The sequence below is a fragment of the Papio anubis genome, chromosome 13 (assembly GCF_008728515.1).
Source record: "Papio anubis isolate 15944 chromosome 13, Panubis1.0, whole genome shotgun sequence".
Lineage (NCBI taxonomy): Eukaryota > Metazoa > Chordata > Mammalia > Primates > Cercopithecidae > Papio > Papio anubis.
The window spans coordinates 81,083,863-81,096,551 of NC_044988.1; the positions used below are offsets into that span (position 1 = coordinate 81,083,863).

General features: G+C 35.9%; 1 protein-coding gene across 4 annotated transcripts in view; it reads right to left on the reverse strand.

Moving 5' to 3' along the window:
- SHOC1 (shortage in chiasmata 1) overlaps nt 1-12,689 on the reverse strand; it is a 97,479-nt gene that overhangs the window by 39,853 nt on the left and 44,937 nt on the right. For all 4 annotated transcript variants that reach the window (XM_021927280.2, XM_009188302.3, XM_003911366.5 and 1 more), the window contains 2 exons: nt 9,523-9,765; nt 1,715-2,131 (listed from right to left, as the gene is read on the reverse strand). In XM_021927280.2, the coding sequence (XP_021782972.2) occupies nt 1,715-2,131; nt 9,523-9,765 (660 nt within the window). The remainder of the gene's footprint in view (nt 1-1,714; nt 2,132-9,522; nt 9,766-12,689) is intronic.

Below are 12,689 nucleotides of genomic sequence, written 5' to 3' on the forward strand. Positions count from 1 at the left end.
GCCATTATCACCACTATGGCAACCAGAAAAAGATGTCAGTGTTAATTTTGGTGTGGATTCCTTTTTCGCACCAAATATAAATAGGATCAGAAAACATGAACAAATATGACAATAACAAATCTTTGAAAAATTCTTATTTTTTTATCACATTTATACAATAATTATTTATATTTTGCTTATTTTTATGCAGAAGGGATGCTTCAATTATGGTCCAAATATTGGTTAGAAAAAGCTCAGTTACATACAGAATTGTCATCTGGCAAGGTAAGTTATAAGGTGGCCAAAATATTACATAAAAAGAAACTTTAAGTTGAATATGTAGAAATAGAAAAGATCACAGAATTCTGAAATCTTTAAATATTATTCTGCATTTTTACCATGAAAAATGCACTGATTGACACAGTAATATTACTTTTTTAAAAATGACAGCTCACCATAACCTCAAACTCCTGGGCTAAGGCATCTGCCCACCTCAGCCTCCTGAGTAGCTGAGATCACATGTGTGTGCCACCACACTCGGCTAATTTTAGAGATGGGGTCTCATTATGTTGCTCAGGCTGGTCTCAAACTCTTGGCCTCAAACAATCCTCCTGCCTCAGCCTTCCAAAGTTCTGGGATTAGAGGTGTGAGCCCCAGTAATATTACTTTAAGCAGATTTATAAAAGGTTGTCACATCTTTTAGAAAAATAAATATAACCATCATGACATTAAGAACTGAAGATCTTTTGTCTATTAATAGTATATGAGACTGTAAGACCTAACTGTCTCTGAGTCACATAAATATTTTTGTATTCTTTAACTGTGAAATGGGGTAATACTACCTACTTTGATTCCTCAACAAAGTTTCTAAACAGATCAAATATGACAATACATGTAAAAGTGCTTTATAAAGCATAAAGATACCTGTATTTATGATAATATTATTAACCTTATGAAGAAAGAAAGAATAGGATTTATCAAACAAATTGATCATTAGAAAATATTTCTGGTGTTTCTGAGTGTAACGATATATAAATATCGAAAGTTTCCAATGTCCCTAGTCATTAGGTTGCATCAATGTGTACTGAAATTTAGGAATAAACAATAGCAGCCAATAAATAAATAAATATATTGTTGTATTTATTTCATCAGGGTAACCTATGTCAAACTTATTCTGGAATGCCTATTTTATTTTTATGGGAAGTAAAATGACATGACATATTATATTACCTTTGATGTGGCTGTAAGCAGTGAATATAAGACAGTTACAACTCACACAGAAACTGTTAGGTAATGTTAGAAAGAGTAATACACAATGAAGTAGGCAGAGAAAATTTTCTTTCAAGTACACATAAAAATATGATTTAAAATACTGAGACAGGACTGATAGCTGAAAGAGAAAAAAGAATGGCAGAATTGACCAACAAAAGTTAGAAATACTATGAATTTCTAAGGCCATGTCATAGAAAGCAAGTTTTACAAATAGTGGCTTTTGTTACAAATTCAAATGCATTTTTAGATTTTTTGAAAAATACATATCTATATCTAAATCATGCCTATATATCCATATCTATCTGTATACAAGAAGTATCAAGAATCAATGACATTTTCCTTGACTATGAAAAATAATATAATTTTATCTAGAAGAACTTTATCTCCTGGCCTTCTATAATAAATTATGTGCTTAGTCTTTGAGCCTACCATATCTATGGCAAAACATTATTAAATTACCTACCATGTTTTCCATCACTGTTTGTGACTTCAGTCTTTGAGGTGCAAGTCTTATATTTATTTCGCAGCATAATAAAGTCACTCAAAAGGTCCAAATCATTCTCTTGTTTTTTACCATGTTCAAAAGATGCTTTTTTAATTATTGAAGAGGAAGATGATTTAATAGATGGTCCTGTGCAGTCAAGTTCAAAGTGATCTTCATTTTCTTTCTTTTGGATTATTCTATTTACTGGTTCTTGGTCATTCTTTGGTTTTTCTTCTTTTGCTGCTCTTTTGTCAGAGAAATATTCATCAGAAAAACATAGATCTGCTACTTCTTTTGCCAGAGATGGACTCTTTTGTGGAAGTGATAAATGATCATTTGTAGATTTTTCATCAATAAGTGCAATAGGTGAAGAATGACTTTTATGTTCTAAACATGCTGGAAACAGAAAATAAAAAATACACAAATAACCTCCACACCTAAACGAGTGTTCTATTAGGTATTTGAATAACTTTTAGTTGTGGTTTCTTATTAGTGTAATTTGATCTTTACGAGTACTTTGTTTACTGCTTTGAAAATCAATTTTTGGTCTGAATAAAATAAATTTTTTAAAAGGATCAAAATTTAGCACCCTTTTTCTTACTGTAGGAGCTAGTTTACCAAGCAAAGAAGAAATTCCAGTAAAGCCCTTTTGTTGATAGGCTTATGAGTCATAGCCTTGGAGGTAACAGTTACTCTATGTGTCAAACACTTACCTACCAGGCAAGCCACAGTGGAAAAAAATACTTGCAATACTATAACTGACAAAGACAAAGGACTGTATCCAAAATATATAAAGAACTCTTATAACTCTATATTTAAAAAGGAACCCAATTAAAAATTTGGCAAAAGACTTGAACAATAGTTCACATAAGATATGCATATTCTACAAAATAGACGAATCTTGAAAACATGCTAAGTGAAAGAAGCATCACAAAAGGCCACATATTGTATGATTTCATTTATATAAAATGTCCAGAAAAGGCAAATCTATAGAGAGACAACAGTGGTTCCAGAGCTGAGTAAAAGAGGGAGTGACCACTAACGGGTACAGGATTTCTTTTGGGGATGGTAAAAGTTTTCTAAAATGGTTTGCGGTGATGACTGCACAACTCTGGGCTTATACTAAAAACCATGGAATGGTGTACTTTAAATGAGTCAATTGTATGGTATGTGAAATGTATCTTGATAAAGCTGTTACAGGAATACTTCAGAGATATTGTGGGTTCAGTTCTGGACCATCGTAATAAAGTAAATATGTTAAAGTGAGTCACGCAAATGTTTTGATTTCCCAGTACATATAAAATTATATTTACACTATACTGCAGTGCATTGTGCACAATAGCATTATGTCTAAACAAACAAGTACATACTTTAATTTTAAAATACTTTATTGCCCAAAAGTGCTAATGATCATCTGAGCCTTTAGCAAGTCATAAACTTTTTGCTAAGGGTCGGGTGTCTTTGTTTTTTTTCTTTTTGAGACATGGTCTTCCTCTGTAGCCCAGGCTGGAATGCAGTGCCACAATCATAGCTCACTGCAGCCTCCAACTCCTGGGCCCAAGCAATCCTCCCACCAACCTCCCAAGTAGCTGAGACTACAGGTGCAGACCACCGTGCCAGGCTTTTATTTTTATTTTTAGGAGAGACAAAGTTTTGCTATGTTGCCCAGGCTGATCTTGAACTCTTGGGCTCAAGTAATCCTCCCACATTGGCCTCCCAAAGTGCTGCAATTACAGGTGTAAGCCACTGTACCCAGCTAAGGGGTCTTGTCTCAATGTTGACAGCTGCTGACTGTCAGAGTGGTGGTTGCTAAAGGTTGGTGTGGCTGTGAAAATTTCTTAAACTAAGACAACAATGAAGTTTGCCACACTGACTGACTTTCCTTTTCACAAAAGATTTCTCTGTAGCATGTGCTGTTTGACAGCATTCACCCAGAGTAGAACTTTCAAAATTGGAGTCAAGGCTGGGAGCGTGGCTCACGCCTGTAATCCCAGCACTTTGAGAAGGCCGAGGCAGGCAGATCACGAGGTCAAGAGATTGAGACCATCCTGGCCAACGTGGTGAAACCTGTCTCTACCAAAAATACAAAAATTAGTTGGGCGTGGTGGTGCGTGCCTGTAGTCCTAGCTACTCAGGAGGCTGAGGCAGGAGAATCGCTTGAACCCGGGTGGCAGAGGGTGCAGTGAGCCAAGATTGTGCCACTGCACTCCAGCCTGATGACAGAGCGAGACTTGGTCTCAAAAAAAAAAAAAAAATTGGAGTCAATCCTCTCCGACCCTGCCACTACTTTATCAACTATGTTTATGGAATATTTTAAATCCTTTGTTGTCATTACAACAATGTTCACAGAATCCTCACCAGGGGTAGATTCTATCTCAAGAAACCGTTTTCTTTGCCCATCCATAAGAAACAACTCCTCATTTGTTCAAGTTTTGGCATGACATTGCAGCAATTCAACTACACCTTCAGGTTCCACTTCTAATTCTAGTTTTCTTGCTATTTCCACCACATCTGTAGTTATGTACTTGCACCACTAAAGTCTCGAACCCTTTCAAATCATCCATGAAGGTTCAAATCAACTTTTTTCAATCTTGCTAATGTTGATATTTTGGCCTCCTCCCAAGAATAAGGAATGTTCTTAATGGCATCTAGAATGGTGAATCCTTTCCCAAAAGTGTTAGACAAGATGGCTGTGTATAATTTGAGTTGAGAAACAGATTCACCTTCAGCCTAGAGCACAGATTGGCCTTGGAGTTAATTTAATTAATGAATTGTTCTTACCTGTTTCTGGGGGCAACTACTTAGCTGCCCCTATGTGATTCTAGGATGATAAATAAAGGAACAGAGAGGCTGGGCATGGTGGCTCACGTCTGCAATCCCAGCACTTTGGGAGGCCAAGGTGGGCAGATCACCTGAGATCAGGAGTTTGAGACCAACCTGGCCAACATGGTGAAACTCTGTCTCTACTAAAAATTCAAAAGTTAGCTGGGCATGGTGGTCGGCACCTGTAGTCTCAGCTACTTGGGAGGCTGAAGCAGGAGAATCGCTTGAACCGGGAGACGGAGGTTGCAGTGAGCCGAGATCAAGTCACTGCACTCCAGCCTGGGTGACAAAGCGAGATTTTGAGACAAATCTCAAAAATAAATAAATACACAAACCGTGACAGTATTGGGGGGCAGCATCATGATATGGGAGCAAAGCAGTCCTATGAACTGCTGTCTTCTCCAAGCCAAGCATGGTGGCACGTGGCTGTAGTCCCAGCTACTTGAGAGGCTGAGACAGGAGACTTGCATGAACCCAGGAGGTGGAGGTTGTAGTGAGCTGAGATCACGCCAGCCTGGGCAACAGAGCAAGACTCTGTCTCAAAAAAAAAAAAAAAGGTTGTTAACTAATTAAAACACCATATGAGTCAATAATATGTGGGCCGAATAGGATCTGAGTGCCACTTTTCAGATATTCTCTAGTGGTAATCTGGTATGTTTAGCAGGTGAATAGAAACTGTTTATTATTTCAGTTTTCTCATTATTTTCCTTTATTATTATCTCTTTAAGCACCCCTACCCTGACCACTTGGCATGGGTTCCAGATATAGTTATTGCTACTTAAACTTCAGAATTATACTGCTATACATTTAATTATACTGTTAAACATTCATTTTTTTACAAATTGAAGTTTTGTGGTAATCTTGCATCAAGGAAATGTATTGCTGTCATTTTCCAACAGCATTTCCAACTTCAGAATTATCATAATTTATTGGATATCAAGAATATCAAATATGAATGATATGTTTTATTTTAATCTCAAATTAGTTACAAATCACAATAAAGACTTTACATAGTTTTATAGATTTAATACATTATATGGATATTTGAAGACCTCATAAAATCTTCTGCCTTGTCTTTGTCTAATAACCTGACCTAATCTTATTTAACATTCTTATTCCACCATGGATACCATCTAGGCCTGAGATGGACTGGTGTGTATTTGCTTGATACAGTCTATCTGTTCTCTTTCCTAGCCATCCAAACATCTTTGTCTTCTGTCTTTCTAAAAAATTTATTTTACATTGCTTCTTGTTCTTTTTGTAACAAATATTCAAGAAACAAGAAAACAGATTTTCTTAGGTTACCTTTGAACCTGGAATTTGTGTTACTACTATGGTTATATTACTAGTGAGCCACAGGAGTACACTATAGAAGTGAGTGGAAACAGAGATGGAGATATTATGACAGTTAATTGTCTATCATATATTTATCCCAAGGATCACTTATATATCTGTTATATATTTTGGTATTTGCTATTTGTAGTTTTTTAGTGATTAAAAAATAATTTGCACTTTTTACTTTAGATTTAGGAGTACCTGGGCAGGTTTGTTACCTGGGTATATTGTATGATGCTGAGGTTTGGGCTATGACTGATCCCATCACCCAGGTACTGAGCATAGTACTCAACAGTTAGTTTTTCAACCTTTTCCCCCACTTCCCCCCTCTAATAGCCCCCAGTTTCTATTGTTGCCATCTTTATGTCTATGAATACCCAATGTTTAGCTCCCACTAGAACATGCAGTATTTGGTTTTCCATTCCTGAGTTAATTCACTTAAGATCATGGCCTCCAGCTGCATCCATGTCACTGCAAAGGACATTATTTCATTATTTTTTATGGTTGTGTACTATTCCATGGTGTGTATGTACCACATTTTCTTTTTTTTTTATATATATACTTTAAGTTCTGGGATACATGTGCAGAACGTGCACCATAACATACATGTTATGGTGGTTTGCTGCACCCATCAACCCTTCATCTACATTAGGCATTTCTCCTAATGCTATCCCTCCCCTAGCCCCCACCCCCCAACAGGCCCCAGTGTGTGATGTTCCCCTCCCTGTGTCCATGTGTTCTCCTTGTTCAACTCTCACTTATGAGTGAGAATATGTGATGTTTGGTTTTCTGTTCCTGTGTTAGTTTGCTGAGAATGATGGTTTCCAGCTTCATCCATGTCTCTGCAAAGGACATAACACTCATCCTTTTTTATGGCTGCATAGTATTCCATGGTGTATATGTACCACATTTTCTTTATCTAGTCTATCATTGATGGGTATTTGGATTGGTTCCAAGTCTTTGCTATTGTGAATAGTGCCACAATAAACATATGTGTGCATGTGTCTTTATAGTAGAACTATTTATAATCCTTTGGGTATATACCCAGTAATGGGATTGCTGGGTCAAATGGTATTTCTGGTTCTAGATCCTTGAGGAATTGCTACACTGTCTTCCACAATGGTTGAACTAATTTACACTCCCACCAACAACGTAAAAGCGTTCCTATTTCTCCACATCCTCTGCAGCATCTGTTGTTTCCTGACACTTTAATGATCACCATTCTAACTGGTGTGAGATGGTATCTCATTGGTACCACATTTTCTTTATCCAATCCAGTGTTAATGGACACCTAGGTTGATTTCATGTCTTTGCTATTGTCAATAGTGCTGTGATGAACATATTAGTGCATGTATGAGATAAAAGACCTCTACAAGGAGAACTACAAAACACTGCTGAAATAAATCATAGATGACACAAATAAAAGGAAAAACATTACATCCTCATGGATTGGAAGAATCAATATAGTTAAAATGACCATACTGCCCAAAGCAATGTACAGATTCAACACTATTCCTATCAAACTATCAACATCATTTTCCACAGACCTAGGAAAAACTATTCTAAAGCTCATACAAAACCAGAAAAGAACCTCAGTAGCCAAAGTAATCCTAAGCAAAAAGAATAAAGCCAGAGGCATCACATTACCTGATTCCAACTATACTATAGGGCTAGGGTAACCAAAATGCCAAGGTACTGGTACAAAAACAGATACAAAGACTAATGGGACAGAAGAGAGAACCTAGAAATAAAGTCCCCACCTACAGCCATCAGCTCTTCAACAAAGCCAACAAAAATAAGCAAGGGGAAAAGAACTCCCTATTCAATAAACGGTGCTGGGATAGCTGGCTAGCCATATACAGAAGAATAAAACTGGATCCCTACCTTTCACCACATATAAAAATTAACTCAAGATGGATTAAATATTTACATGTAAGACCTTAAACTGTAAGAATCATAGAGGAAAACCTAGGAAACACCATTCTGGACATCAGCCTTGGGAAAGAATTTATGACTAAGTCCTCAAAAGCAATCACAACAAAAACAAAATTTGCTGAGTGGGACCTGATTAAACTAAAGAGCTTCTGCACAGCAAAAGAAACTATCAACAGAGTAAACAGTCTACAGAATGGGAGAAAATAATCACAAACTATGCATCCAACTAAGATCTAATATCCAGAATCTACAAGAAATTTAAACAACTGAACAAGCAAAAAACAACTTCATTAAAAAATGGGCAAAAGACATGAACAGACACTTTTCTAAAGAAGACTTACAAGTGGCCAACAAACACATGAAAAAAGTGCTCAACATCACCAATCATCAGAGAAATGCAAATCGAAGCTACAAGGAGGTACCATTTCATACCATTCAGAATGGCTACTTATTAAAAAGTCAAAAAACAATGAGGCTGGTAAGGCTGTGGAGAAAAGAGAACACTTATACACTCTTGGTGGGGGATGTAAATTAGTTCAGCCACTGTGGAAACAGTTTGGAGATTTATCAAAGAACTTAAAACAGAACTACGTTCGACCCAGCGATCCCATTACTGGGTATATGTTTTTTAAAAAAAATTGTTCTGTCTTCTGTCTTTGAAACACTCCTTGCTGATAACAATTCTTATTCGGATTGTTTATCTCCTTAGACCAATCTCCCAACATAGATAGTAATTTCTAAAATTTATTTCTAAATATGTTCATTATTCTATAATAAACTATAAACTTTCCCAAATCTGACTGGGCATGGTGGCTAATGCCTGTAATCCCAGCATTTTGGGAGGCTGAGGTGGGCAGATCACTGGAGGTCAGGAGTTCGAGACCAGCCTGGCCAACATGGTGAAACCCCATCTCTACTAAAAATACAAAAATTAGTCTGGCGTGGTGGTAGGCACCTGTAATCCCAGCTACCTGGGAGGCTGAGGCAGGAGAATCACTTGAACCTGGGAGGTGGAGGTTGCAGTGAGTTGAGATCATCCCACTGTGCTCCAGCCTGGGCAACAGAGACTGTGTCTCAGGGAAAAGTAAAACAAAAAAAACAAAAAAAACACACACCCCCCAAAAATATGTAATTCATGCTAAATATGTTCGATTTACTATTAATATAATGCCATATATAGCAAACCAAATAGCTCAAGACATAGACACTTAAAAGACATTTTTGCCTTCTTAAATTGTATGGTAAAAAATGAATTAGTAAACTTTTAAGTAACAAAGATCCTCTGTTGTCAATGAGTGATATTATTGAATGCTAATGTTCAGCTTTAGGTCAAAAAACAGTTACTGCAAAATGCTGGTTTGCATCTAGGCTGATGTGAACAGAAACTGCTAGCAATTTAATCATTTATAGAAGGAAACAAAGTCACTTTAAATTAAAATGGCTAGAAATTTTAAAACTGAGACTACAGAATTTCAGGACATAACAAGATTTTAGGGTTAGCTAGTCAAACTTCATCATTTTTTCAAGGAAATGGGATCTAGAGAAATCCAAAGTCATAACACCTGGCAGAGCCAGGGCCTATATGGAATGTTAGAACCCAGTGATTTTCCCAGTTACCTAGAGGAAATCTAGAATCTAACATTTTCACATTCTGAAAATGTTTACATGACTAATATTTACTATTATGTACTTACATTCTAATTGAAGCACTTTTGTAGGCAAAAATACCTCAATTTCAGTGTCATTAGAAGACAAATTATTATGACATAAATATGTATTCAGATGTTCCAACGTTTCCATCATTTTCAGATTTAGTCCTGCTTGTTTCCACCACTCTGCCTTTTCCAGATTAATCACAAGGCTTTCTTCTTTAACAGAAAGTATCTTTTTCAAATCTGTAACTGAATATTGGCTGTGGGGCTCTTGAATTCTTGGCGCTTACAAAAATAAAAATAAAAAACAAACAGTTAGAAACAGGCTACAAAGCAAAAGAAACAAAACACAATAAACAGAACCACATTGGAATTTCTTTATGAAATGCATTTTCATGCATTAGAAAAAAAGTGAAACCTGAAGTTATAGCTGGTATTTTTGTTCTCAAGATGCTAATATTTGTAAAAGTTCAAGCTATTATAGCAGTAGAAGTCACATAAAGGATTTATTTCACTCTTTGAAAATATCAAGAAGTAAAAATTATTCTAATATTTAGTAGGACAAGGAACTCTTATTTTGTTTGACCATTTTCAATTACTAAATTAATATGTTTGATTAACATTTTGAAGTAATATAAGCTTTATTAAATTAGAAATTCTAACTTATTATAATAAGCCTAAACAAGAAGATATATTTGTTCAGATTTTATGATGACTATATCATCTTAGATATTGTGGTACAAAGCTTACTGCCTCATTACTTTCTAGCCTAAACAGGGAGAAATCATAACATATAGAGGAACTGAAGTAGCACAACTACCTAATATTATTATCTGCATTATAAACATCAACCTGAAATTAGGATTATAAATTTTGAAACTCTAATTTTGGAATGGTGCTTTTATGATGACAGTAATATTAAGAAGAAATTAAAACTTAAAAATACTAATATTAATAATAGCAATTACGAGTTACTAAAAAACATCTGGCACTGTGCTAAGTGCTTTCTTTACATGCATTATTCTTAAGAAATCCCTAAATAATTCTGTAAGATAGGTATAATTTTTACTAGTTTTATTAAAGCATAACTGACATGCAATAAACTACACATATTTAGAGTGAAAAGTCTGATAAGTTTTGATGTATTTATACATTCATGAATCCATTACCACAATCAAGGTAATGAACATATCCATTCCCTCCAAAGTTTTGTATCCCTCCTGCCTCTTTATATCTCCCTTCTAATCTTCCTCATCCCCCAACCCCTGTACCACTGTTCTGCTTCCTGCCACTATAGATTAAACTACATTTTCTAGAATTTTTTATAAATGGAGTTATACCATATGAATTTTTTGTGGTTTCTTTCATTCTGCATAATTATTTTGAGATCATCTATGTTGTGTATATCAACAGTCCATTCCTTTTTTTCAGATAGAAATAATTGTAGATTCACATGCAGTTGTAAGAAATAATACAAGATGTCTTGTTCCCCCCTTTTTTGGCTTTAAAAGTATATTATACTATGTAATTGATAATTTCAATATATGATCTGATTTTGATGTCTAATGTTACTGCTATATCTCACTGATGATGCCAATATATTTTGTGATTTTTGTCTATTAGCATGTGTTTCTCTCAATTTTGTTGAAGGTCTTTGAAGCATGAGTTGAAGTACATTCCTCCAGAAAAAAATGTATTTTCCTCTAGAAAGGATTTACTTTTGTTTTTCTATGTGTTTGGGAGGCACTGTCAACCTGGGACCACTTTAAATTAAATCACCACTATTTTTCAAATTATGTAGGTGGTTGGAATTCTGACTGTAGCCAGGCATGATAGCTACCTTCTGGTTAGAAGTACTTAAGAGAAATGTTTTTTCTTTTCCTCTCTTCCAGCTGCAAGGTAGAAATATGCAAATGTATTCAGAGTTCCATTTGATATGGTGGTTTATTTTTGTATGCTCTTATTTTGATGGTAGTTTGTTGAACTGCCAGTTTTATGTAGGGGTCCCCTATCAGACCCTCCACATAGGATATTTCTTGACTCTACACTACATGTAGACCTCAAAACAAAAGTTCAAAGTCTCCAAGGTTTAATAAAAAGCTTGGAGTGAAAGCCAGCTTTGGTGCTTACTTGCTTCCCAGGATTCCTGTTTTCACTTTGTTTTTGGCCTCCAAATGCAACTCAGTGATTCATTTAAATATTTTTTAAAAGAATACCTTATCCAAAGTTCCATTTCCATAATGGAATAGTTGAGACACAGACAAGAGTTTAACTTTACTCAGATAAATTTTGAATATACATGTGAAATGTATATTTACTTCTAAATTATTTTGTTAAACTATAAACAAATTTTGCTAAAATGTTATTTATTTATTTTTGAGATGGAGTCTCGCCATGTTGCCCAGGCTGGAGTGCAGTGGCAATCTCAGCTCCTGCAACTTCCACCTCCCTGGTTCAAGGGATTCTCCTGCCTCAGCCTCCAGAGTAGCTGGGACTACAGGTGTGCACCACCATGCTCAGCTAATTTTTGTATTTTTAGTAGAGAGGGGTTTCAACATGTTGACCAGGCTGGTCTCAAACTCCTGGCCTCAAGTGATCTGCCCGCAACGGCCTCCCAAAGTGCTGGGATTACAGGCATGAGCCACGGTGTCCGGCCGTTTTTTTGTTTTGTTTGTTTGTTTGTTTGAGACAGAGACTCCCTCTGTCACCCAGGCTGGAGTGCAATGGTGCCATCTCGGCTCACTGCAACCTCCCCCTCCCAGGTTCAAGTGATTCTTGGGCCTCAGTCTCCCGAGTAGCTGGGACTAAAGGTGCGCCCTGACACTCCCGGCTAATTTCCAGCTGTTGTTAAAATGTTTTTAAATGTCCTTTTTGGAGAGCTTGCGCAACTAAAACTTTTAACATTAGATGTGATTTTTTTTTTTTTTTAACAAACAATTCAATTTGGAAATACAAATTACGTGTATGGGACTGTTTTATGTACTACTTGTATTTCATTTCTTTTCTTTTCCTTCTCCCATGTATAGGAATTACCCAGGAAATCAGCAAGATCCAGATCTTGTCATATACTTCTGCACCTAGCATAATGAACCTTATGGAAGATATCTTGATATTTTAGTTTTAGGCTAAGTTATATATTCTGTTAAGAAATGGTCAAAGAAAATGGATATCCTACATTTCTACTGGTTGTACCTTTTTACAAATACTTT